This window comes from Prinia subflava, chromosome 18, assembly GCF_021018805.1.
Source record: "Prinia subflava isolate CZ2003 ecotype Zambia chromosome 18, Cam_Psub_1.2, whole genome shotgun sequence".
NCBI lineage: Eukaryota > Metazoa > Chordata > Aves > Passeriformes > Cisticolidae > Prinia > Prinia subflava.
In genome coordinates this window covers 3,310,367-3,338,317 of record NC_086264.1, presented here as the reverse complement: position 1 = coordinate 3,338,317, position 27,951 = coordinate 3,310,367, and the positions used below count along the sequence as shown (strand labels likewise).

Below are 27,951 nucleotides of genomic sequence, written 5' to 3'. Positions count from 1 at the left end.
ATGTGGTTTGGTCCATGGTTGTGTTCTTCCTTTGTTTATTGTATGTTCGAAGCACAGCACATGGGAAGACCCTGCAGGTTCAGTCATTGCAGTGTCCATCTGTTTGCACTGCTGTTTACTTTGATTTAACTCTGATCATCTCTGTGCTTTTTGGAAGAATAACCATTTATGGCACTGTGCTTATGTCCCTTGAGCGAGCCTGCCTGTGTCATGCCCTACAAGCAGGTCATTGTATATCACAAGCCTTTTCCCTTTATCCTGTGGTAGCTGGCTTAGCATTACAGCACAGCCAGTGGGGCCCGGGCTTGGCTCCACAGCATGCTGTCTGCAAAGCTGCTAGAGGCATCTGTGAGAGTGCTCTCCACTGGAAGAATAACGAGAAGGAGCATCCAGACGGAAGGGCCCGTTGGACAACCCAAAAAGCACGCCTGTGTGCCCGACCTGGTCAAGGTTTGTCTAAGGACAAACGCCCCGCGGCAAACAGAGCATGGCCTTGCCCACTGCAGCCTTGTCCCAGGCCTACCGCACCCATTGTGTTGCCTCATTACAAAGCCTCCCCTCGGATTCAGGCCAGATTAAACTGCCATTGTGCAGCTGAGTGTTGAAAGCAAGGCTCATGAGCCTCATCCCTGCTTGGGACTGAGAGCAGAGGTTATCCAGGTAGGCATAAATACTCCTGTCTGTCCAGAAAGTGTGCAAGCTTCACTCAATCAGTGTGCAGGCATGCAGTAATTCAGGACAGCAAAGGAAGGGAAAAGCCTTCTGGAATGCAGTCCATGAGCAGGAAAATGTGTAATTAAAATATGCATAAGTAGCTTGTGTTTTTCCCTTAACACGTGAAGTAGTTAGATGTAATCCTACAGAATACTGATGAGAATGCAGTGGAGAGGGAGAACTTGAGCCAACTAGAGTTACTAGGGCACTTATTAGAAGACTTGGTTTTAAAATATAAAAATTGTGAAATGTTTTTGTTGCTTGGAGCTCACAGTTGAGGAAGTGAGAGTTGGTGCTGAGGTGAGGTATGTAGCTCTCCTTTGGTCAGTTAATGTCTCTGTGTTACTGAACCGCGCTTTTCCAATTACCTGCTCTAGTCTGGGCACATCAGTACCTTTCAGAGAGACCAGTCCTACTTGTTCCAAGCTGCCTGTGACCAAAGAAGCTGGACAGTGTTTGGAGCTGTGGAGAGTACAAGAAGCTGTTTGACAGGTCTGTTCTAGAGACCCTGCAAACACACTATGTAAAAGGTATGATTGTTCTCATTAAGCATAGTCACTTGGAGAGGCAGAGATGGGCTTTTCTGACAGAAATGAAGGTATCTGCTGCTATAGGAGGAAACGGTTTACCTGTCCTTTCAGTGTGTGTTTCCTCAGTGCTTGTGCCTGGGCAGCTCTGGACTTGTGCCCCGCAGCTCCAGCCAGCAATCCCAGGCCTCACACCGGGCAGTGGGCTGCCTTGCTTCCAGGGCTGTTCGAAGCCAGGCTGAATGGAAAGTGATTAGCACAGCCCTCAGGCTTGCAGGGCCTGGGATCAAAGGCCTCCCGCTGGCAGTCACTGATGAAGAACATCATCCATTATCTTTGTGTTCAATCGCTTCCTAATCTCGGCACTAGCTGTTCCCGAAGTTCCTCTTCTGGATGGCAGGGACTGAGGGACAGGGAGGACCAGAGGCGGGACGTTAGCAGTGCAGGGACTGGTCTCTGCACTGTGAACTCCAGTGTAGCATACTGAGGGTGAATATCGTCCTGCAAGTAATATAAGACCTACTTTGCGAAGGGGAGGAAACACCACATTTTCACATCCTGTTTTGTTTTGCTCACCTTTGTTTTGCTGGTTTTTTGTTCTTCTGCTCTGTCAGATTCCAGGTCTTGCTCTAAAACTGTACCTTTGCCTGCACAATTATGCCCACAGGTAATAGGAAACCAGGGTTTCAAAAGAAAACCTGATGCCATTGCTAGATAATAGCAGTTTCCTAAATGAATGTGTGGTTGCCCTGGGGGTTAGGTTGTTACCAGATGCACCTTTTCTTGATTGGTGAGAACAGGAGATGACGCTTCCTGGCATATAAGTGCAAGAGAAAACACGGGAGCACAGATAAGCAGAGCAAGCAAGCCACCTGGAAAGAAGACCTGAGAAGGTGTTAAAGCAGTTGCCTGCCATGGCATTTGGAATGCTAATCTATATTTTGCTGAAAGGTAGGTTTGGAAGAGGCTTTTCTGTGTTGTGAGGTCCAGGGCTTTGTTAAACAGTATTTCTCTCCTTCCAAAATAGGCAGTGGGGTGGGAGGCATGGAAAGACATTTCGAAGCAAAGCTACTTCAGCCATTTGAAACCTGGATTAAATTTTAACTGATAGGATATAATCTAGACTCTTAAAATAAGCTACTTAAACGGGCAAATAGGTGTAAGGTTGTAGTATGTTACATGTATCTGTGTTGTAAATTGTGCAAGATAATAGAATGGAAAACAGGATTTGTATTTGGGAAATTTGCAAGCCATCGTTTGGTGTCCCACAATCATAATTACCCTGTGTCAAAAGGAAGTTTGAGGCAAGAGTGTTTTAAATGAATTGTTATTATACTGCTGTTTTCTCTGGGGTTTGTTTGAAGTGCGTCTTGTATGAAGTGCTTTCTAGGTGAAATGAACCTTGAATAGATATACTGAGCTTTTCTGTTCCAGTAAGCATCTATTTGCATTACACAGCAATGGGGACACTGAGTGAAGAGTCAGCTATTACTGCTTCATCCCTCAGCACTGACTTATGGAATAATTGGACAAAAAACAACACTGAAGGTATTGCTTTTTTTGTTCTGTTTGTTAATCTGTCAATTAGGAAAAAAACCCAACCAACAAACCAAAACCTCCACTAAACTCTGTGATGTTAGCTGCTGTGATGCTCCATCCCTTGGACACTGTTGGATTTGTGAGTTTTATTGGTGAGATGAGCTGATTTCTTCATGGAGCCTTTGAAGCCTCTCTGGAGTAAGAGCTGACACCCAACTGGGGTAGGCTCAGCAATGAGTAGTTGAAGGATCATTTAACTCAAGTTCAGTCATAATTTGAAGAAGACATTTTAAGGCTGATGATCTGGGTTTCTGATGGCAATTTCTGTTACTTTTACCTGGTGTTTGGTTTCTGTCTGTCCTCAGTGCGCACCTTAATGCACAAAAGTGAGAATGAACAGGCACAACTTTGGGCAATGCCTCTCCTGAGTTCTTACTCAGTAGTTTCTGTCTTTGTTGTAGTTTTGCTTTTGACTGTCTGGGCTTTCACAGCCCTCCTCAGAGTGGTGGCTCTCTCCTTTATTCCTTTCTCTTTTCTGACTGAAATGTGAACTCAGGCTCTTTTACCTGCCAACATCTGAGAGCAGAGCTGTGCTTATCCTGCCAGCTGCATTCTTGATGTTTCCTGAGATGCTGGTGATGTCATTGCTTTCGGAGAGCTGTGAGATCTGGGAAGGAGGTTTTGGCAGGTCAGTAAAGGAGGAGAGGAATCTAACTGCTATACTTTTTAATGTGTCTGTACTTTTAAAGGCATATAAACATGCATACAAGTCATCTTCTGTTAATTCTAAGTCATCACAGGCTGTCTTCCAAGCTTTTTTAGTAGATCCATAAGCTTTTTATTATTTTTTCATAACAAGTCCAGCTTGTTTTATTGTTTTATTTTCATTTCTAATTTCTCATAGTGGTACAGTGTTATATATACATTCATCCATACACATACACATACTGTATGTGTGGATTCCTTATATATATGTGTGTATATATATACATACACACACTCACACATAAAATATGTTTACACACTCGTATGCATGTGAAGTCAGTAAGGTGTTGATTTTTGACCGCAGTATTTTGGTTTGTCGTTGCAGCACTGTGGTCTGGTTTAGTCTGTCTGTGAAAGGAATCTTGCATACAGCCAACAGAAGGATAATGAAGTGGGAATACATTGTGGCTCGTTAAGTGCCCTGTTGTGTTGTTTCTAGAAAGCAGGAGCAATGGGTCATGTTTCAACAAAAAGGAGGCTTATTTACAGGGTCACGGCCATGTCTGCAGTAGTCTGTGAGCCTTTGTGGCAGCTGGAGCTATGGTAGTCAACTGGACCACCAGCATTTTCCTTTGAGAGAATTCCACTCAGTGTTAGAATCAAATTCACAAACATTCAAGCACACATTTACACAGGGAGTTAAAATATATATATATATATATATATTTATATATATGTATATATCTCTTACAAAGCCAGTGAAAATTTAATAAACAGCCTTTCCAGAAAGAATGTTGAAAAGAAATGCTTAAAAAGACATCAGAGAAACTCACTGAATCTCTCCAGTTTCCTGGTAGCTTCTATTCCTGTGCACTGTAAGTTCATAGTAAGATGTACTGCCAGGGCTCAGTAATACTGGGTTCTAAGAATATGAATTCCTGGTTCATTATCACTGGAGGAACTGGCAGTGTCTTGTGGTATGCAAGTCATTTGGGGACTGAGGTGCTGTTTGTGGAAAAACATTAATTTCTGCTCCATGTCTTTGCCTGCTACTTAGAAGATCTGGTCCTGTTTCCTTCTTTTATGTCGCATAGTCTTTACTTCTCACCAGTGATGGGCCTGGGGAATTTTAGGCTCAGTGATTAGCTGGGAGGGGGAAAGGTCATGGAAGGAGCTGGGAGCTGGCATGGCATGGACAAAGAACTTTTGGTGGTATTTGGGCTGACAGACAGCCTTGGTAGCAAAATGGGCAGCCAGGAGTAGGGAAGGGCTTTGTTGCACTGCGAAAAAAATGGAATCTCTTGATTGCCATCAGCGGGGTCCATGCAGCCTATAAAGGAGGCTCTGGACTTGCAGCTGAGCCTTTCCTTGCCTCCCCTTTCCCACTGCCTTTCCTCCCCAATGCACCATACTTGAGGACTAAGCTGTCATGGTCTTGCTGGCTGACTCCTTTTGTTGCTAGTCTGTTAGTTTTGGCAAGCCCAGGCTTCCAAGTACCTGTAGTCTTGATTTCATGTCAGATCTTGCCAGGTGTATCTATTTGAATGACTCAGTTGCAGGCAACTGTCAGGTGCTTACACGGCATGTTTCTCTCTCCTCACGTGACATGAAAGAGCACATGGGCCTGTTTATTCAACAGCTTGTTTAGTATCTAGGCGGACAGTATGATAGGAATTAACATAATGCTCTGGGGCAGACTAGGAAATCATCCTTTTTGTTTTCAAGACTCATTCTTTCAGAGGTAATTTGTACTTTTGCAATGTCAAAATAATTAGCACTTGGAATTTTTGTGTGTAGACTAAATAGCTGATTTTACCCACAATGGACCAAGCTGCTTCTCCTGACAGCGACGAAGGAATGTGTTGGTTTGTCTCAAGTGCTTTCTAGGCAGGCTGCTGCTCCAGGCTGACCTGGGTTTCTAATGACAGCAGCACTCAGGGAAGAGGTTCCTGTACCTGCACAAAGCCAGGTTTCCTGCAGACGGGGGTAGGTGGAAGTCTGCCACTTCTCGGCAGCGCTGGCGTGTGCAAAACAGATTTTGGGATATGGAAATCCATCTGGTGAAAGTTGGGGTAGAGGTGGCTGGGGATTTTGTGCCTCTGGGATGTGAATTTGTACCTTCCTCATGTTTATTTTCTTTCTTCCCCTTGTGGAAGAGATGGAAATGAAAAACTAAACCTGTGCAATAGGGCCCAGCAGAAAAGTGGTACTTTGGGCAGTGGGAAATGCTGGATAAAGATAAAGGCTCCCACTGAATGTTTATTTATAGTGATTTTCTAGTGCACTTTGTGCTGAAATGGTGATTCAAAACGGTTGGTGCCCGTGTTTGAGGGCAGTGTTTGAGGAGGCTCCTGGGAAAAGTGTGAATGTGCCATTGTCTATTTTCTGAAACTCTTCCCTGGAGAGTTTAGGTAGCTGTTCTGCAGGTACTTTAGACCTAACCAGAATAGGCTTTTGCAAGTCCCCAGCATCCTGGATCTCCTTGGCATGCTGAGCTCTGCAGCGCTGCTGACCACATGCTTTCTATTGTGCATTCCTCATCAGAGAACAGTGTACAGTGTCCCTGTGCAACCAGCAGGGTCATCCATATCTTGTCCCAAAAATCTGTCTTTTCGTCATGAAAACTGCCCTTTCTTAACTTCTTCCTGAAGTCTGTCCCTCTAAGGCCTAGTCCTTTGCTGAGTGCTCTTAGCCAACAAGCCTGTTTCCAGAGGTTGTCAACAGCATTCCTAGAGCTGGCCAGAAAAGAACTAGAGCAGGATACTAGAGCTCCTATTTAGCCAGCACCAACTTCCGGCCTTGCACTGTGTTTCTAGGCCCCACAATGTGAAGAGAAACTTGTGGATAAATTTTTCTCTGTAGAAGGAGGGATAAGATGCCCTTTTCTCAGCTATTTGAAGTTCATTCTAAAACAAGACATGCTTCTCCCACCTCTCCAGCTTTTCCTGAGGAAGTGCAGTAAGCCAACATGTAATTTTTCAAGCAGGTCTGAATTGTCACTTGTTCTCCCTAAGTCTCTTGCTAAGCTGGAAGTCTGATTGCTCTGTCAGGTTTGAGAGGCACTGTTCTCAAAGGAAGCATGTTTGATCTGAGTGTCAGTGATAGCATCATGCCTTTTGGGTGTCCAAACCACATCATTCACAGCTGCAGTTGAGAGCTGCTCTAGCAAGAGCAGCTTTTGCCATTGCTTCTCATCTCTGATAAAGCTGCAGAGAGGAGGAAGAAAAAAAAAAACCCAAAACCACTTAGAAGAGCACACAAAGGAGGTTCCTGCCATTAAATGGCTCAGACTGGAACTTGACTGGGAATTTAGGGGGTTGGTACTGTTAATCCTGAAAAGTGTGTGGTGGGATTACAAGCTGCCCTCAAGGGGGCCTGGGGCTTCTGTCCATACCAATGGTTCCATGAGTGTACTATATCCAGACCTTGATTCAGCACTTAGTCAGAAAGGAAGGGTTCTGCTTGCTGTACCTTTGTTGAGTCACCTTTGTTGAGCAGACCTTGTCACCTTGCTGCAAGATGTTATTTTTCTTGTGGTCATAACTGAAAGCTAGTGTTGACATGCACTCAGTTAGGAAATCACCTTCAGGTGTCACTGAGGCAGTCCCCTGAAATAGTAAGTCATTGCTTGGACACCCCACCCCACCAGTGATTCCTGTAACTGGGTAGAGAAACCAGTTGGAACAGATGCTTGCAGTGATGGTGAAGCTTTGGAGCTTTCTCCTCACCTGCTGCACCCCTGTTCCCATGACTTCTTTATTCCCATTTGAGCCACTGTGAATAAGGGAATAAGGTAGCATTTTCTGTTCAAAAAGTGTGCTCGCTGACCGGGTGCGTAGAATTTAGCACAAGTTCAGAACCTTGGTAGCCATGGACTGTGCTTTTGCACAGCAAAACCATCCAGGCAGTCTAGGCAGCTTACAATTGTCATGGGACATTCATCTAACATTAAACCATGGAGAAGGAAGGGGAGGGAGGATTCCCAGCATTCATCCTCACTCATGGCTGCAGAGCTGGCAGGCAGGAGCACTAGAAATGCAATAGTTTGTCTTGAGATAAGGAAAATATTAATTAACTATTAATTGAATTCAGACTGGGAAGGATACTGAGAATAATGCAGTGCTTTTCTTGTGTCCTAAACCCTTGCTATTCCTGGGATAGTTTTTCTGATTGGATTGCAGGTTGGATAGTGCTGATGTTACCCTTTGTGAATCTCCCATAGTAATTTCTGTACATGTTCCTCAAGAGCAAGAGATTTATTTGCAGTTTGTGCTTTCTCAAAGCTGTACTGGACTGTCTCAAAAGCTTGCTCTCTTCAGTCCTGACTGAATCAGCTTACGAGACACCGCACAGTAAATTGATGCTCTGAGTGTTTGCTGCAGTGTCTGTTCTACACAAGGTGTGAAAATATGTTCAAACTATGTTTTGTCCTAAACATAACATGCCTTTGTTCTGTTTCACAGTAGATTATACAGAGCAGCCAAAGCTCTTGAAGCTGATGCAAACCTGCCTTGAGGAACACGACAGCTATTGTATCAATGGGCTCTGCACCTTCCACAGCGAACTGAGGAAGCCCATATGCAAGTAAGGAACACTGTCTATTATATCCTTCTTCAAAAATGACACTGGCATTGATTCTTTCTGTGCTGCAGCCTCACAGTGTCAGTCAGGTATTTGCAGGAATCAAGTTTTGCAGAGACCTGAATGCTGTGGTGCCTCAGGACTGCTAACAAGGCTGTAGTGCTGTGCTAGTGTAAAACTAAGGAAGGGAGAGGGAATTCACAGCTTTGTAGGTCACTGCCATGGTGGTATCTCAAATCACAGCTGATGCTGGAGTAAATACCAGAGGAATCAATAGATGTTTGCAGTGAGTACTAATAAGGGAACAGGATCTTCCAATGTATCAGCTACAACTCCCTTATTCCACAGCCACATACCAATCAGGACCATGGTGTCCTTAGAATTCTCTAGAATGCATAGTGGGCAGCCTTGGCCTTTGGAGACATTACAGCAGCTAAGGATCAGCAGAGCTCAGTTGCTACTGTGACTGCAGTACTTGAGCTAGCTCTAAACTAGATGAACTGGGACAACTGGTAGTCTTGGTGGAGGGAAAAGGTTCTGAGTGTGACCAGATTCAGCCCCTCCTTGTTTAGACTTCTTGTGATTTGTTTAAAACTGATGAAAACTAACGCATGTTTGAAACAGAAATCAAAACAAGTTCTGAATAATTTTTGCATCATGTGTATTTATTTTGTAGATGCCTTGCAGGTTATAATGGAGAGAGGTGTGAACATTTAACACTAAATTCATATGCACATAATTCTTATGAGCGCTACATTGCTGTGGGAATTGGTGTAGGAATACTGACCAGTGGAATACTTGCCATCATCTACTGCTATGTAAGAAAGAGGTATGGGAAATTTGGAACCTTCTGACTACATTGAACTGAATTTCAGTGGGCAGAGTTTGGAGAGCACTGGAATTGTTGTTTTGCCTGATACTAATCTGTGGTGTGATCTTAAAGGAGCTAACACTCTATCCCTCTGATTTCTGATCTACCAGTGGGCCAGTGGTGTAGTTGTCTGAAACGTGGGGTTCCTCTGGGCTGCCTGACTGAGTTAGGGAATTAGATTTTGGTTCTGTGCAGGCTGCTGCAGTGTCAGGTTTGGCTGACATAAATCATGTGATGGTGTCCGCTTTAGATGCAGGAAACTGAAATCACCCTACAAAGTGTGCACGGGCGAGACAGCATTGTGAAGCCCTGGCGCTGGAACACTCACCGGTTTGCCTGCTAAGGAGGAAGGCCCTGTGCCATCGGACAGGTACCCCAGCCTCGCTGAGGAGATGAACTCGAGGGAACGGCAGAGAAGTGCACGAAGGGAACTCCCGCAGGACTGACAGGCTCTGTGTGTTGTTGAAGAAAGACTTCCTCTCTTGGGTGAGGGTGGCTCATGCTCAGGTCCAAGCAGCTGAGGACACTGGTAGGCCTCTTGGCCCCAGTGTTTGCCGTGGGGAGGACTGGTTGGTTTTAGCTGTTTTCAGTCATTTCAAGCACTCGTACAGTGTTCTCCTTTGGTCTTTTGTGTGTTTTGTTTGGTTTTGTTTTCTTCTTTTTTCTCCTCTGGAGGATAAGCACCACCTCTCTCACAGTGGAGCTGTATTCTGGACATCATGCACTGACCACAAACCATTTGGGTTCTGATTTTGGTGTCTGCTGGCTGTGTGTGTGGATAAGCAGCCTTCTCCCAACCCAACAGTTACATTTGGTGTGCTGGGCCAAGTATGGGCTTCTGGTGCCATAAAGGACAAAAAATGGCTTTGGACTGAGGAAAATGTCTGGTTCTCGAAACCTTCCTTGAATTAGATATAGAGAGTAGGCAATTCCTGGAAAATTAGACCATGACACCTCTGAGCATGGCATGTTCTTATTGTTTCCATAAGCAAAGCAACCAGATGCCTTTCTCAAAATGGATTATGGAGTGCACTTGTGACAAAGAACTCTCCTCTTCCCAAACATCCTGTAGCAGCTCCTCAGTTCCATGGAATTTCAGGTAGAACATTGCCTTGCTGCACCCTGATTTCTGCACAAGACTTGAATTGCTAGAGAAGCTGGAATTTCATTATGAAACTTCAATACAGCTTTTCCCAGGAAACAAACTTTCTCTATTCCATTTGCAAATTATGGGCAAAATGTGACCACTCAAATAAGAAAGAAATTATTTTAGGGATTCAGTTCCACCCTGGACTAATAGATTACATATTGGATGCTTGGTTCTATTCATTTTATCTACAAAGAATTGGGAAGTTACAAAGATTTGATTCAAGGAAAAGGGAAGAAAATTGGTTCTGAAGATGATGGCACTAACTAGGACTTCTCACTGACAGCTGGAGTGTTTGCCAGTTGTGATGTGACTAGAGGTGGCTCTCAGAGATTTTCATTTGCACATTGTAGACTCATCTGCTGTGCTCAGCCATCTACCAGAGAAAGGCAGTTGTACTTTGAGATCTTGTGGGGTAATATTGGCTCCTAAATTCAGGTGCCCTGCTGTGAAAGCTCAGTTTCTTTGTTATGTGATTTAATTTTCACAACAAGGATGCATGTTGTTTGTTGAAAAAAAAAAGTGTATTTGTGAGATTATGGTGACAATGCTGAAATGTGTATGAATGGTGGGCTTTGAAAGGTTAAAGGTGCCTGTGGCACTTGAATGATCTGAAGTTCAGGGGGCTCCTCATGTGGAACTCCTGATCAGTAGCTGGGCCATCTTGGCTCTGTGATACCAGTAAATAAAGCAGCACATCACACACTGCTTGGAATCCCGTGTAACAGAGGGAGCAAGCAGCATATGCACACAAAAAAGGATCGCTGGTGAGGAGTGGATGGACACCAGTCCTCCCCTCTGCACATTGACACCAGCATTTTCCAACTCTCAGCTTTTTTGTCACCTTCATCTCCAGTCAAATCTTCAAATCTTTGCACTGTTTTGCTCCTTTCCATTCTTCTGACCTTTTCTTAGGTTCCACTGCCAGATAACTTGTGCTCTTCACAGTCTTCAAGTCAGCTATCAGTAGTGGCCCTACATTTTCTGTCACACATTTGTGTTGAGAGGGCAATTAGGTATAAAGTCTGCACATCCTCACAAACAAAAAACACCCTTCACCCATCTCACGTGGAAATTGAAAATGTGCGTGTTATTAGGGAAACACAGTGAGACATCTTTCTCATTGGTCCCTGGAGAAAATTGTAGAGCTGAATATCCAAAGGATGAAAAGCCTTAGAGTTTTTGTCACGTGAGTAAATCTCCCTCTCCCCAGTGAGTTGTCTCTTCCTGTGCTCGCACTGCTGGTGTTGGATTCACTTCCCAAGGACCAGCCCTTCTCCATTGCAGAGGCTGAGTCTTGGAGCAGACGCACACCCTACACTCTGCACAACCCAGGGGGCACGTGCACTTGTCACAGAAGTTCTAAGGGCATGACTTGGAACACCTGGACTTCACCTTGCCCAAAGAAAACTGTTGGAGAGAGATGCATTTTGTTTGCATGTCCTCTTACTGATGTTTGTTACATCCTTTGTGTACCAGAGGCCAAGCAGGTGCCCTGCAGGATATGCAAGTGAGCCATTTTGTACCTACAGCAACATACACTGACTTGATTTTTTAATGTTTGGTTACACGTAAGTGAAAAGGAAGGTGTACTTAAGGGCCACAATTTAGCAGGAGACTACACGGTGAAATATGTTTTTCTAGTTTGCTTTCAGGCCCAAGGTGGCTTTGGAAGTGAGAGTTTGCTGATATTTTTCTGCTAGTGGAAGAAAAACTGGAGACTGAAATACCAGATAGGCCTGTGCCATGCAAAATGAGACTTTGTGTCAAGGCAGAATGAAAATAAAATGGAAAGATGAAGATGAGAATGTATGAAGGCAGGAAGGCAGGAAGGAAGGAAGGAAGGAAGGAAGGAAGGAAGGAAGGAAGGAAGGAAGGAAAAGAAGATGCTTGCTTGCTTTATTTTAGTTTTCTTTTTCCAAGTAGTGTCACAGCTTCCAGCACTGGTTTCCTCGCCACCTGGGTGCTGTGTGCCCAGCCTGCAGAAGCACAGACTCAGAGCAGGCCCCAGCTGTCTGTGAGGCATCGCTGCATGACTGACTCACAGTGCAGTTTGGCCAAGGGAATCTGCATGGCTTCATATCGTTTCGTGGATTCAGCCCTGCTGAGCTATGCCTTGATAAGTGACAGATGCTGCCAGCCTGGAATGGTATGTTGCTGCTTACTGTGCTGAATTTCCTGCAGAACTGGCCTGTCAGAGGATCAGGATCATCTTTCCTAGCTCATTTATCAGGCTCAGACTCTTTCTGTAGTGGCATAATTAAGAGAGTTGTAAGCTTCTCCTTCCCATTCCAGCTGCACGTGCCAAAACCTGTCATTTCAAGAGGAGACCCTGCATTCGTATGACTTTCAGGCAGGGCTGCCTCAGCTGTGAGGGGCAGCAGCTCAGCAGGGCCAAGCCAGAGACATCAGAGATGGAGATCTTCCTTTCTGAAGGACAGAGCACTTGCTCTGTGAATGATCCAGGTTGGTGGAACTACACTGGCTTTTCCTGCAGCACACCTCTCAAGCTGAGTTGCCCTTAAGTCACTCAGTCCTGAACTTGCTTCACTGGCATCTACAGCCACTGTGCAGGTGTGCTGGGCTGCCACTGGAACATCTTCCCTAAATTCAATTCCCATTTTCTTCTCAGGTGTGTGAGTGGCCTGCTGTTTCCCTGATCCTAGCAAGGTCTGTTTTAAACAGTGAGATGTAAGCCTGGGAAAAAGGTGGCTTTAAAGACACTACCTTTGGTTTTGGAGAGAAATGTAAGGAGCAAGATTGATGCTCCAAGTGCACAGTGTCCCTGTTCTGCCTGCCTGCCACTGGTGGCTGGCAGGCAGGTAGGAGACAGCTTTTCCTTGGAGATTTTCTTATTCATAGTAACCCACAGTATATCTGGATAATGACACACCAGGGTTTCTTCTCCATCCCAGTTACAGTAAAAGTACAAATCTGATTTGTGCTGCTGCAGCAGTGCAGTCCTGCCTTGTGTTTGTGTTTTGTTTGTGTACTAAGAACTAGCTGTGAAACTGATTACTTCCTAGTGACTCTCAGCTTCATGCAAAAAAAGAAACCAAAACAAAACCACCTCAAATAAAAGACCCCAATTCTCGCACTCCCTCCAAAAAAAAACCCAAACCAAAAATCAAACCCAAAAAATCATACTCCTCTCGGCAAAATTTTAGAGCTTTGTAATTCTTTACACCTGTTATCGGTTTTGTTTCATTTCTGGTCCATGAAATACACTGTAGGTGGCAAAGCATCTCACAAGGAGAAGGCTAATTTGGCAAGGTAATTGATTTCATAATTAAGTTCAGAATATCTTCTGTCACCCCTGAAGGTTGCAGTTCTTAATGGATTGCCTTTAAACTATCCCTAGAAAGCAAGGCTTTAAGAATGATGTTCTGTGGAAAACTAAAACAAGGAGGGATTAAAGTCACATGATGGAGAGACATCAAACTTCCAACTTTTAAAAAAGTAGATAATCTGTGAGTTCTTTTATGAAATGGTGCTTAGCTAGATCAGTAACACAAATAAGTGTTGAGAGAGGGGAAAGGTGGGTCAGATTTGGTAAAATGAAAATTCGGTGACAAACAGCAAGAGTTTCTTTTAGAATATTCATTTCGGTTCTCTCTCATGTGATATGAGTGCAGATTTTCTGTTTGTGTTTTAACTTTTAGAGCTATTCTGAAAAGTATCATGGCAAAGTGTAAGTATTTGAAACCAGACAATTTGCATGATGCAGATAATAATCTGAAGGCTGGATTCAGTCAGCTCCAGCCTTGTCATAGTCAGGGTCTTCATAGCCCTGCTTATTTCAGTGAATGCTGGCAAGGAACCCAGTGCTGGCTGCCCCACGGTCTGTGTGTTACCGAGCTCTGGTGTGGCTGCTCTTACCTGTCCTGAGCCTTGCTCAGAACAGGGAAACGCCTGTAGAGGTCCCTATTGTACTGCAAATCCAGGAAACCACTTGGGACTCCTCCTTTATGACCCAGTTCAGAGACAAACAAACAAAAAAAAAAGTGCAGGTACTCATTAAAATCTCAGTGTAAGTAGTTATTAATTATCCTGACAGCAATAAAATCTTGTACTATGACTAGACTTGGGGCTGTTCCTACTCTCGCTGAACTGAATGGAAGTGAGAGCAGGTTCTGTGAGCAGCAGACCTTGGTGAGCTGGAGGAGGTATGCACGAGAGGGAACTGCTCACTGGGCTGGTTTGGGAGCACTGATACTCTGGGCCCTTTTGGCTCTTGGCTGCACAGGTGGGAAGAACTCACTCTGTATGGCCGCTGGGGTTGGGAGCTGGGGCACAGGCTGCTTTTGGTTGAGAGCAGCATTTGACTTGGTATGAAGCCCATGGCCTGCGGGCAAGCAAACCTCTAAATAAGAGGTTTCTCAAATCAAATGAAAATTCTAATTCCATTTTTCATAAGTATAAACAAAAATAGCCTATGAGACATAGTTTCACAGACAAATTAGGGTTAAAAATGCTTTAAATGCTTATTCTCTGGAGCAGTTTTGGATGAGCTGAACTTGGTAGTGGAGGCATGTCTTGCATAGCCATTCTGGGGGAGTTTTCCATTTGACGGTTTGGGGGTTTTGCCCTATTGTGGAATTAGGGCCATCTGTGAATGTCACCTGCCTTAGCTCTGGGCTCAGTTTTCTAATTCATAAAAAGATTAAAGGTATCCAAAGGTGAGGTTTTGATTCCATGTCTGAGTCACTTAAATGCTAATTTTTAATCAAAACTTCCTGTTGAATTTATCTGGTGAATATTGACAAGGAAGTTTCCTTGTATAGATTCCCCAGTGGCATTTCTTTCTGAAGGTATTTTGTCCTTTAATAAGCAAAACTGCATTTTGAATACCTTATATTCAAATGCTAGGTGTGTTTCCTGGCCGGAACTGACCAAAATGTGGCATGGCAGCTTTGCCCCTGGCTGATGGGAGCCAGGCTGCTGGAGAGCCAGCCTGAGGTGCCCAGTGTGGGACAGCTTCCTAGGCAAGGTATGTCTGTGAGCCCAGAGCTAAGTGTCCACACCTACTGCCTCAGGCCTGAATTGCTCCTGGAAGCCCAGTTTTTGGAACACTTATTGCTGTGTGCCAATTCATCTGCCATCACCTTCAGCTTCAAAGCCAAGGGTAACATTACAATCCAGTTATAGGAATGCAAGAGCATGGGCCCTGTCACTCCAAATGTGTTATGCTGTTTGCCTTTTTTAAAAATTGTTATTCAGGTTATTTTGTTTGGGGGGCACAGGGAATGCAAGAACCCTTCCTTCCTCCTCCTTGTCCAAGGGTGTTGTGCAGAGAGGCCTCTCCACAGCTCCCTCTGGCAAACAGCACAGCCAGGGTTGAGACACAAGAGGACAGGGCTGAGCTTTGCAAGGATGTCTGAGTAACTCAGGCAAAGCTAATTTGTTTGACATCATTTCAGTACGTAAGGCTAAGTCTGTTTGTGTCCCATTGTTATGGCAAATCCCACGATCAACAGCATTTTATTGACTTCTGCCAGTCATTTGAGTGCAGCAGAGGATTTGGCCGTGAGCACTGTTCCAGGAAGCTGCCTTAATAGATGTCAACGCCAAATTCAAGGGCTGTGGGGCAACAGCTGGGCATCGCAGGAAGCTGTGGTAGCTTCACCACAGGGAAGGCCCAAGTGCTTCCCCTGAGTGCATCCCTGATCTCTGAGCAGGGGAAGGCAGGGCAGGATGAGTCAGTGACACGGGTGGGAAGGGGACCTTGAGTTACAGGCCATGCCAGAACATGCAAGATTTGGCTGAGAATTTTCCCCTTCTTTTCCCCTTCTTTTCAAGGTTATGGCATTGCGAGTTCATGGGCATTGCTTGGAGGGATGCTCTTCAGGATGGGAAACTTGAGGAGGGCCTCCAAGTGTCTGTGTTTGTGATTTTTGGAAACTCATCATCTCAGATGCTGGGGTTTTGGGTATAAGTCTTTGTAGTTCTGACAGTACTTTGGTAGCTTAATCTGCCTTGTGTCTCAGGATGGACTCCTGCAGCGACAGCTGCTGCTGTCAAAGCAGTGCCCTTTCAGGCTGTTTGGGTTTGCCAGAGCAAACCGATAACCTGAAACACAGGCAGGACTCACAAGAATCTGAAAGTGAGGAAATTCTCTTGCCCTTTCCCCTTGCCTTGTTAATGCTTCTCTTGACTTCTTTGGTGGCATGTTCATGATGTCTCTTGTGCAAACAGATATGAAAGTTCTCCCTCAGGCTCTTCTCAGTCGTCTCCTGAATTCCTTTCTCCATCACTAACGACGTTTTCCATCAAGATTACAGCAGGAAAAAATGTTCTCTGTGGGCTAGGTGCTCCCCTGTGCGTAAAAAGTGTGTGCAGGAGCCAAGAATCACTAGGAGTTTCTTCCTAATTGTTCCCAAGAAGAATGGAGGGTGACGCAGGGAAAGGGCACGACCTTACACCAACACACACACACTCCAAGACCTGCACAGAAATGTCCGTGACCTCAGCATGACAATGAGGAATTTGGGGGTGGCCTGACCCAGTTGGATGTCCCCTTGCATTCCTCCCTGACCTTCTCCTTCTGGCCCAGCAGAGTTCCTTTCAGCCTCATCCTTCCTGGCCTATGCAAAAGAGGTGTCTCCCCGTTAGAAGCAGATGCCCTTGTGTAATTCAGATGCCACATTCAAAATGCAGCCTGAAAGGACTTTAAATGGATACTTAAGATGATTCCAAGTAAGGGTTAGTTTGATTGCTTTTTAAACCATTAAGGATTTGTGGACTGTACTGGTGGAATGCCTCCACTGAAGGCTTTTCAAGACAATTAATCATAAAGTAGGGCTCTGTGATGTTCCCAATCAGCTCTGGCCTAATTCCAAGCCCTGCTGCAGGCTGTAATAAAGCATTTGTTGTCTTCAGTGAGAGCAGACTCAGGCTACCTGCCTTCAGTTTGTGGGTATTTAAGTGTTTAAGGCTTTTGAGTGCTGTGGGATTCTTAAAAATTCCTATTTGTTTGTGGTGGTTTCTTGAGCGAGAAGTACCATGATACATAAGAAGAGCAAGGTGAGAGATACAAGCCAACATGATACTCAGTGACAGCAACTCAGAGATGTAAGTGTGCTTTGAATGGTACTTGACGGTTAAAAACCCTGGGTGGAGGAGGAAACTCAGGGACACTTGGCCCAGTGCTTGTGTTTGTGTATATAGGCACAATTTGGGTAAAGCCTGTTGAAGTACTGGGCTGCCACAGGGTTCCTGAGGACTGTGCATTGTCCATAATTTTGGTGAATTGAAGTGAGACTGCTTCTCTCCCTCAGGACAAATAGTTCTGTGTATGTGCATTGAAAGAAGACATGACACAGATGGAAGACAAATTCCCTTTGTCTTCCAAACACTGGAATACATTTGTTTAAGACTGTGCATTGCTTCATTATTTGCACATCCTTCCTTCAGCACTTAAGCTGTGTGCTGAATTCCTATTATGCCAAATGATATTTTTTGTGATCAGTGTCCAGGTGACATGGAAAAACATGGTCAAATATTGACAGAGGTGCCCTGTATGTGTCTGATAAAAAAACCTCTGACTTTAATGTGCATACCATACCTTATGCTGATGAAGAGCTGAGGCTCTGCCCTAGTTACCAGGTGGTTTGGTAATGCTGAACAGCAAGTTTGTCTTTATTTCTCATAAACATAATCTTTGTTGACCCAGAGCTTGGGTTCATGCAAATCAGTACATGTACAGAAAGCCCTGCAGAAAACATTCCATTATCCTTCAAAGAACTCAGGGAAATCCAAACCCCACCAGTGTGGGGGAGAGTTGGACCCCCTGTGCCCCCTGCCATGTCCCTCCTGTGGCCTGTGGAGGGTTTGGAGCAGGGGGCTCTGTCACCCTGGTTTTGAAGACTTTTCTAAGCCTTCTGTAATGTTCTTCATATTGGAGTCAGAAATTTTACTTTATCACACTTTCTACTATAAACAATGGCCATGTTTTGCTGACTGTCTTTCATTGTGTACATATTTCTAGGTGGGAAGAGAAAGTTGATTGACAGTTGGCTTGACCAATGTGGATTGAGAGGTGGAATTCCATCCTCCAATCCACAGGCCCCATAGGAAATGTATAAAATTGAGTTTTGTAAATAAACTCGCCCCTTTTTCCTGCTTTGCTCACCAGCGTGTCCTCGTGTGGTTCTTTTTGTGTCATCTGTGACAGGGCTCTGCCCTGGCACAGGGGCAGCTCTGTATGCAAAAGGTGCAGATCAGGGCCTGCACCATCTTCTTATTCTGCACCAGAGATTTAGTCCAGTCCTTTCCACATGCAAATTCCCCCAGGGTCTGTGATCCTGTGCGGAATGCAAAAATTGGTAGAAATTACAATTAATGTAAATAAGACAAAATTAAAGTTCCATATGTTTAATGCAAATCACTGCCAAAGAAGTCCAAGCAGAGGTTTCCACATATCACAAAGAGTGAGATGGTAAAAAGGCAGCTCGATCTGCTTCAGGTGGTCTGTTAGTTCAGAAGCTTGAGATTGAACGTTGCTCCTGTCTCTTATGTAAAGCAAGAAGCTACCTGGGTGCCAGGCAGGAGCTAAATGTTTATTTAGCTTGTGCTAAGGGTGAGCAAGCAGCAAAGGGAATAACACGGATTGTTGGTCTGAGCCCACCATGCACAGGGTCTGACATGTCCCAGGGGAAGCAGGCCTAAGGGACAGAGTGGTCATAGCATGGGAATATAATGACCTGACAATTTTCCACTCTTAAAGCTCTCTCCGTGGTCACATTTAAATTTCCCTTCTCCTGCGGTATGGATCAGGGCTGCAGCATCAGGAACAGGAGCTTGGGAGGCAGCAGTGCTGCTCTGGCTCAGTGTCCACAGAGGAAGTGATCCATGAGAAAAGCAGGAGTGGAGAACAGGGACAAAGGTACGAGTCCCTGCCTCTGCACATTTGGTAAGTGGCAGACCCTGTGCTTGCCTTCCTGCTGCTATCAGACAAATATGCAAATAGCTGCAAGGATGCCACGGGGATGAAAGTGTTATAGACTTTGAAGGTAGTTCAGAGGTGCTGGGTTATGGTAAACCAACACTTAGTCCATACGTAACACTTTGGATCTGTAGATGGAAAACCAGTCTTACTCCCAGTGTGAACTCTGAGGGAAGTGGGCAACATTTCAGCAGCCAGCTGAAATTTTCCAGCTGAAATTATCCGAAGACTCCCTTGGCCTGTCGTGCTGCTGCATTTGCCTCTGCATTTGCTCTTTGCTTCCTTCAGCCCTGCTATCCATAAACAACTTGGGGGAGTTTCAGGTGCTGCTAATTTTAAGGAAGCAGTTTTAAGAATTTTTGCCTTTCCAGAGCTTTCATAACGTATAGTAATAGAGGCTTTTGGCAGGAGCAGTAAAGCAAATTGCTCCCACCCTCCCTTAGCATGCAGTAAGCTGTGTGCATCCCAGCAGCCATGTGACTGAAAATCTGAACATAGTGCAGCACCTGGGAAGTCTGGTAATGTCCGTGTGAAACATGCAGGCTCTGTGTCCTGCACAGAAGCACCAGCCTCTGCTCTCCCACGCTCACTGGGCCCATGATCTCTGGCAACTCGTGCAGTTCTTTGGAACTGCTTATTTTGGAGATGATGGGGAATGTTCTGTCACTGGGGATGCACATACTTGCACCATGGTTTATTCTAAGCCTTAATTTTCTTTGCTTTTGAGGACTTGCATCAGAGTTTCATGCACTATTGAACAGAGACATTTGTGTTTATCTGCCTACCTGATAAGGGAAAGGTAAGCAATTTTTATGTTTCAAATACCTCTCATATCTCCCCAAGGGCATTTACTTATCTTGTTCCTTGGCTGTAGGTACAGTTGTAGTGAGTATAAGTTACAGCTTCCTCCTGCTCTATCTGCAAAGCAATCTGGATCCCAGCTGAGTTCATAGTGCAGTGTGCAGTGATCTGCCTTAGAACAAGTAGAGTCAGGACTTCACACTGCTGCCTTTTCCCCCTGTTTCAAATTAAACAAGTACCCGACGATTTCCTTTACAGCGAACATCTGTTTCAGGTGTGGCTGTCGCTGTTCCGGTGGTGCTAATTGTTACTGCATGTGCACCGTAACAGCAAGCACTGTGTCCCTGAGCCTGCAGCACACTGCTGTAATGTCGCTGACAATAAAGCAAAGGGACAGGTTCTCATTTGGATATCCACTGTTTATTCAGGAACACAGACAGGGAACATAAGAGGGGTCCAGGGATGAGAGTAGCTTTGAACAGGTTCAGGGGCGAGAACAGGATTGGGTTGAGGGCACAGGGTTATAAAGGAGACAAAAGGGGCAGATCTGAGGGTCAAGGGCCAATAGGGATAAAGGGAAGTGGCACAGGGGGGTGGCTAGGAACCGGGGGAACTAGTAAGATAACAGGGGCAGTGCACTCTGGCAAAACTAGGCCAATGGGGGTTAAGGGAGGGAAGAACATTCTGGAAGGGGTACATAAATGATAGATGAGGGATCAACAGGGGTGACATCAACTAACTAACAAATAATGTAACAGAACTTAAAAGATATTATGTGGCTGCAAAGGCCCACAGAAGGGAGGCTTTCCTTGCCATAACTTAGAGGGTTATTTCTGCCCATTTGCATTGGTCCCTCCAGGATTGAGGCATAACTATCCTGGTGGCAGGCTCCTGGGCCCCCACAGCTAATGATGGGTTAGAGGGGTGTAACACAGGCCTGACATTTCCAGGTGACAGTAGGGATGACACCAGAGCAGTCTGTGCCACTCACAGGAGCAGAGGAGAAGAAAATGGTGTCCCATCTATGAAGGTTTTGGGAACACCACTGAGATTATGCTGGGAATTGGACTGAAATGAGACTTGTTTTAGTTTTTTCTTGTTTGTGATATAGCATATGAGTCTTGCCCTTTTAGCCAAAGTCAGGGCGAAGTAGCTGAATGCTTTGCTGGCATCTGACATGATGCTACCATAATTGTAGCCTGGAGTTACAGTTCTTCAAGGCACTTCTTTTTGGAGCTAAGGATATCCTGTCAGACTACTTGGCATCAGCACACTGCCAGTAGTGGGTTGTTCACATGTGAATGAGCAGTGACTCAACTCGGTGCTTCTACATCAACAGTTCTTAGTGTTGCTCTTCTGTTTGCTTCCAAGCTGAAGCTTCCCTCTGCATAAAAGTAATTCCTCCATCCTTCAGATCTGGCTACCCAATTAGTCAAATATGAGCCAACCAGGATAGGTGTGCCTTGCTTTTAATAAAGTATGTAGCTGACAGGGAACTTTGAGCTTCTCTCTAGCTCTGTTAGGAGGTTCTGTCCTGAGGTGCACTGCAAAAAAATAAGAGTTTAGTGTTATGACTTCTTTTTGAAAGGTGTTTTTATATTTACTGCAGAAAATTTGCAGATTACAGACAGGTATCTAATTATTGACAATCGAAAAACCCTATTTTTGCAACACTGAAGAAAATCACAAGAAAATTTAGATTTTTCTCTGTGTGTCACTCTCTTCATTCAGCTGGAATAGATTGTTTATATGAAAGAGAAAAAAGGCCCTGCCTTTAGGTAAGATGTAGCAACAAGCATTTGTATCAGTGTAACTCCCTTGCCTTCTCTACGTGAGTGAGAACTACACAACACAAGCCTCTGGGAAATAATGCCAACAGTAATATATTATTCCTTTGATTTAAAATTCCCCAGGAAATGTTCTCCAAATGCACCAACTCTACACACAATTTGTAGAGGCCACGAAGTAGAAGTCTTGGTACTTACCATAAGAGGCAATGTATGGTCAGTAAGGGTTGTGCAACATTACCAGTGAAGCCGCAGGAGAGACAGACTTGCTGTAGATGGGTATGTATCAAAATGGTTAAGTGCAGCTGAGGGGCTTCTGACAGGATATTTACAAATTGGTGATATCCTGTTTATGGGACCCATGTAAACAATCAAAGGCCATTGCCCAAAGGCTCCACTGTTACTCAGATCTGCGTAAAAGACAGTTCTGACACGAGCAATGCAGTCGGCAGCTCTGATGATGTGACATGGCAATCAAAGCTGCTCCGCTGTAATTAAATGTGCGCAGTGATGCACAGCGCGTTGCATAAGGTACAGCGTGAGACACTGGGAAAATGCTTGCAGAGAGACCTCTGGTTTAGTTTAGTTAACCTGTGCGCCCTTTAAAGTGGCTGGTTTGGAAAGATGGGTAATGAGCTTTGTATCCTGTCACTCTTCCTGGAAATCTCTCTGCTGGTTCACAAAGGGGATTTTTACGGGAACAGAACAGGGGGAAAGTGGGGGAGGCAGGATGGAGACAGAAGAGCAGAGCTGTGTTCTGCACAGGCTCTCAGGTCTGGCATGTTTCACCTGAGACAGGTCGTCTCCTGTGCTGGCTTAATGGGCTTCAGGCTGATGTCAGGCTGCTTGTGTTCTGGCTTTGGGCAGGGTAGCTTAATCCGGGTGTGGAGCTGCAAAGTGAGTGTGTGATGCTTGAGGGGGTGACCTCGGCTGTAGGCATGCTGCAAGTCAATCTCATCCTGAGCATCTGATGTGCAGCCTCACAAAAAAGGGGTTCTCAGGGATATCTGTTGAAAATCCTATAGAGGAACTATTGTTGTTCAAAAGTTTAATGAAGTTCAGAGACCGAATTTGTGGTTGGCAGCCTTGGCTGATTCATCCTTGTTCCCTAGCCCTTAATTTCCTATATGAAGGACAAAGACCCTGGCTACAGGAGGATTGATCAAGAACTACCAGCCATAGCTTAGCGCTGTTGTTAATTTAATAGCATCACTGATCTAATTGAACCCAGCCCTGGCCTTTGTCCTGTCCCACTTGATTTACACGCATGCGCTCCCAGTGTCATAAAGGAAATCTTCTGCCTCTCTTAAATAACACTAAGCTGCAGGAATGAGGACAAGGGGGTGGATGTGTAGATCCCACATGGAGGATTTATCTGGGAAGTGTCACAGTCAGCCAACTGGTTGCTGCCACCTCCCCCCCAGGACATCCAGTTGCAGATTCCTGGCTTGTCCCATCTCCTACTTGTACCTCAAATGACCAGCATCCTCTGTACCCAGGGATGGAGAGACAGGACAAGTTCCGTGTGCCTGGGCCTTTGCCTCCCCTTGGCAAAACCACAGCTCCTTGCTGAGAGAGCAGAGAAATATGCAGGCACTGAACACCTTTTCTTTTGCTTTTTGAGTGTGGGAGGAACCTAGGCTGCATTCTTGAGATAGGTTGGGGAACAGCCAGCTCTGACCAGAGAATTGGGGTCTGTCTCCTGGTGGCTGACAGCAGCCCTCCTGCATAAATGGGAGGAAAAATCAGCAGTGTAGGCAGATAGTTTCCACCTGTGCAGGAGCTCTCCCTGCCCTTCTCAGCCCCACAGAGGCCTACAGTTGTTCCCTGTGACTTCCAGTCAGTACCCAGTCTGTGGTGATGTTGGCTAATCGATTTCTTCTGTGTGTGACTTAGGAACGGTGTCCAGGGAGATTTGGATACCTGAGATGATGTTCAGACCATTGATGGGAGGAGAAGGTGACTAGATGATTTCACATAGTCTTGGTCAAACCCCAGAAGTTTCCACATATCATGTGACTCATGGGCTCTCAAGAGTTGGTGGTACTAAATTCACTGGAGAACAAAGAATATGGAATTTTATAGCAGGTTGGGCCCAGTCAGGGAAAACACCGAATGGAGATGTGTTGTTGGGTATTACAACATCAAAGTATTCTCGATCAACTTCTTTTCCTTCCACCTGCAGCTACCTGCAGGCAGAGAGCAAGATATCTAGCCAGGCTCCCAGCTGATGTGAGCTGGAGGGAGTGCCAAGGATTATTTTTCCTGGAATTGTAGGAGAGCTTCATTGGGGACCACAGTGTCCTAGTTTGAAATATGACTGCAGCAATGAATTGGGCACCTGTGTTTATAGGCTCCCTGGGGCAGACTGTCTCATCACCTCTGCATGACAACAGCCAGAACAATAAAGGCCTGATCCTCACAGCCTTTCTTTTTTTTTTTGGTCACTTCAGTAATAGTAATGATTAACAGTAATTATCAGAACAGTTGTGGGAGTGTCCCATAATGCTAGTGGATGGGGGAATTCCACTAAGCACATCTGCTACAATGCTTAGCACTGGTTACCAGGCCAAACAAATACATTGGAGACTTGCGGCTCTTTCCTAGATTTGGTTTCTGGAACATGTGCTGGCTAGGCTGGTTTCAGGTGGATTTACTATTACTCCATCATCCCTAATGACACATTCCTCCTGTCCACGGTGCCTCAGGTCCCCATGTGTATGGCTGGTGTGAAGGTGACAGTCACTGCTGTGTTTCACCCAAAACATGGAGTCTGCAGACAGCTGAAGTCCTGATGATGGAACAGGGCCTGGAGCACAGGGCAAGTCACAGCTCAGCGCTGCTTTGGATTCAGTAGGCCAAGAACAGGCAGCGAAACAGCCCGCTAAACAGCCCTTCCTCTGCTCATATATGCTTGAGATATAAGAGTGAAATATTTATTAAGGGCCAAAATAAACTTGCCAAAGGGATTGAAGCCAATGCAGCTGAGGCCTGTGATGGCCAAGATTCCCAGATGGAGCAGTGAAGAGTCAGGGGCTCTACTGATGATGTGTGTGCAGCACATATTGCTCAGGCTTTAGTGCAGACCTTACAGGCTAGTGCCATGCTTCAGCAGCTCTATGATTCTCTCTGATGGTGTCTTCCTCTTGTCTTCCTCATGCTGGCACTAGCTGTCCCCATGGGAGGTACAGGAGAGGCATGGAAGGTTGAGACAGAGAGCACACTGCCAAGAGGGACTGTTGTGCAGAAAAGCTGAGAGCAGCTGGTGAGTACACCGGTCCCCATCGCAGTGGGTTTGCTATCATTTCACTGTCCTGAGGGGGATGTCACACTCTGGGCAGAGCCATCGAGTGGGTGGGCCATACTGTCATCCACCAGGAACATGCTGCCATGTGGAAATTTCAGTTCTATTGGCCACTGATCAGGGGCATAAATGATGCACCCATGTGTGCACATGGTGACTTGTCAGAGAAGGCAATCTTCATCTTTGCATATGTTCTGTCTCTCAGCGGTTGTCCCTGGAGAATAAGAAATTCTGTGGAAGACATGACTATATAAACTCAAAAGAGGTGCTGATGGACAGAACAGCACACAGGGTAAGGGGCCGGTGTTCTCCCAACTTGCTTGCAACCTACTACATGCTGTGGGGAAATCCCCTTTGCTTCAAGCTTTGTCCTATTATTCTATGTAATTGTTCTGAACAGTTCACCCAAAGCAAGGAGGAACTATTAATAGATATAGAGACAGTGATATGGGGACGACTTGGCTTGATAGCACTCTCAACAAGGGCACAGGTTGGTTTAGCACCAAGTAAAGGCAGAAGCCATGGAAAGACTCTACAAATGAGAAAGGCTTCAACCCCTTGGAGGCTAAGAAATCACTCAGCATGGAGCACTGGGCTGTAATTAGGAAAGGAAAATCACCAGCTGAGCATTAAGTTCTTGCTGCCTGTGAGATATGTTGAGCCATTCAGGATTTGCCCTGGGGAGAGTAATGGCAAAGTCATACAAGACAGGAGAATGAAGTTTTAAAAATTGCTCTTTAGTGAGGAATGCAGCATGAACTGGGAGACCTGTCTCCCTTTCCAGTGCCATCTTCTGAGATGGATGAGAATTAGCTGCTTGGGATTTTTTTCTTTCTTTTTTAAATTGTTGGTTAATGCTGACCCAAGAAGTTGGTAAAGAAATCAGTGAGTTTGGGGAATTGTTCTTTATTTTTAATAGCAAAACATCTATGTTGTCTAGTAACTTTGACCTCATGCTCTGTTTACAGGAAGAGGCACTGGCCACTTTCAGCCGTGGGTGCAGAATTTGAGCTCTCATAGTTTATAGAAGAGACTGGTTGTTTAATTCATCCCTCACATTCATAGCAAATTTGAAACTGACCTTTAAATGGAGTTATTTGGCTCAAGGCTTTTCTTTACTCCATTTCCTCCAGAGAGTTGCATCTACGTATTCCAGTTAAAAATACATTCCCTTCTTAGGGCATTTGTGTTCCCATGAGTCCTCAGACTTTTACCATTTATGATTTTCACAAAATCATGGAATCATTTAGGTTGGAAAGGATCATTGAGTTCAACTATTCCCCCCAGCACTGCAAAGCCCACCATGAACTGCGACTCCAATGCCACATCTACATGCCTTTTATATCCCTTCAGGAACTCAGTACTAATCTTGTGTAGTTGAAATGAAAATACTGTCAAGAGTGAGGTGCATTCCAATTGACATCTGACCTTCTGAGAGTATTTCTTGAGCATCTCTCATTTTGTACAATGAAAGCTTGCTGTATGTAAGTCTGCTTACAGACATACTGACATGTGCACTCACGCTCTTTGAAAAATTCTGGATGATTTTCCCAAGAATTTATGAAATTACTGCTTTTTGTTACTTTGTGTGTGTGTGTGTGTAACAATGGTGAGTGCATCAGTGCAAGACTAGGAATGATTTTCTTTCCATTTCAAAAATACTTTCTAGCAAGAAAAGATGTTGATTTTGCAAATTTGTCTTGTTTTCAAGACATGGAACCAATTGCAGATCCATATCCACAGCAGCAATAAAACCAGGTGCAAATCCTACAGAAGTCAGCTAAAGTGAGTGGTACAGACATTTGCCATGTATGATTTTAGTTAAAAAATCTGTGTTTTATGTTAATCTATGTTTTAGTTAAAAAATCTTTAAAAACACACAGATAAAGAGGCAGTTCATTGCTGTGAACACATGTATTCTTCTACAGCAATTCCCCATGAGGAAAATAGACACCACAGAAAAATATATGCTTAAGCTGTGTTTTTTCCTCTTTAAATCAAAAAGGGTGTGTTGTTCATAGAAAGAGCTGTGCATCATCAGTGATGGATACACTGACAGACAAGGCTCAGTACGTACCCTTGCAATAATCACTGCTGTGAATCTGCTGCTCTGTCACAGAAGCGGATACAAATGCTTGAGACATTTCAAGGACTGAACCAAGGACTTCACCTGAGCCTCTGTACTTTGTAAGGAGATATTTTATTTAAAGGTGGTTATTAAGGCGGTGCAAGGTAATAAAAGCAAGCAAGTCTTTTGCAGAAGTTCTTAAGGAATTTCCTCACATTCTCATTACACTTAGTAAAGAAAAAAATTCTCAATTGTCAAAGCACTCAGGGGGCTACTCACTGGTCGGGTGCCAAGGGGCACAAATCCATGGTGCCTTGCCCTGGGTGTGCCGGTTCACCGTGGCTGAATTGAGGCCAGCAGCGGAGATGCACCCGTGATGCTCTGTTGCCCAACCAGTGCTGGCTCTCAGCATTGCACAGACTTGTCACTCCTACCAGGACCTGTGGGATGCAATGAGCCTGCCTTACAATGACCCCATTGATGCTGCAAGGCCTCTTGGAAAACTGGCTCTTAAGGTATGTGCCATTATCCCAAGAGGCATCCTCCACGTGGAGGAGGGAATGGCGAAAGCCGCACGCGGGGATGCCGGATGCGAAATCAGGTACTGTGAAACAAAGCACATTACAGAAAGATGAAACAAAGATGTGTCCATGATACTTGTTTTCCATATATTCAGATCTGAAAGAGGAAATTCCAATGAATTGCTCCAATTGTGTCAGCGTTACTTGGTATCTGGGTACCGGTACAAGGCTGTAATTAAATGTTGCCTTTCAGAGGATAAATCATTAAGGAATTTAAGGGTAAAATTAATTATAAAGTGGAAGTTCTTTGGTGATGCTGCTTTTTAATGCATCTGTAAGCCCACACACAGAAACACGTTGCTAATAATTGCAATTCCTTCCTTTACTCATTATGATCCCTGAAAGAGCAGACAATAAAATTCTTAATAAGAGGGATCAGCAC

At 44.9% G+C, this 27,951-nt stretch overlaps 1 protein-coding gene across 7 annotated transcripts; it reads left to right on the top strand.

Annotated features, from left to right (window-relative positions):
* The first annotated feature begins 101 nt into the window (after nucleotides 1-101).
* On the top strand, nucleotides 102-26,755 carry EPGN (epithelial mitogen). Of its 7 annotated transcripts, none has more exons than XM_063415452.1 (9): nucleotides 102-2,192; nucleotides 2,676-2,789; nucleotides 7,949-8,069; nucleotides 8,743-8,895; nucleotides 9,188-11,893; nucleotides 11,930-19,827; nucleotides 21,743-24,881; nucleotides 25,126-25,212; nucleotides 25,889-26,755. In XM_063415452.1, the coding sequence occupies exons 1-5, from the start codon at nucleotides 2,156-2,158 to the stop codon at nucleotides 9,240-9,242; spliced, it is 480 nt and encodes a 159-aa protein (XP_063271522.1). In that variant the 5' UTR covers nucleotides 102-2,155; the 3' UTR covers nucleotides 9,243-11,893; nucleotides 11,930-19,827; nucleotides 21,743-24,881; nucleotides 25,126-25,212; nucleotides 25,889-26,755. The 7 variants fall into 7 exon arrangements, with proteins under 7 accessions (XP_063271522.1, XP_063271521.1, XP_063271523.1 ...); XM_063415451.1 differs by having other exon boundaries at nucleotides 11,926-19,827; XM_063415453.1 differs by having other exon boundaries at nucleotides 7,952-8,069; nucleotides 9,188-19,827.
* Nucleotides 26,756-27,951: the final 1,196 nt, after the last annotated feature.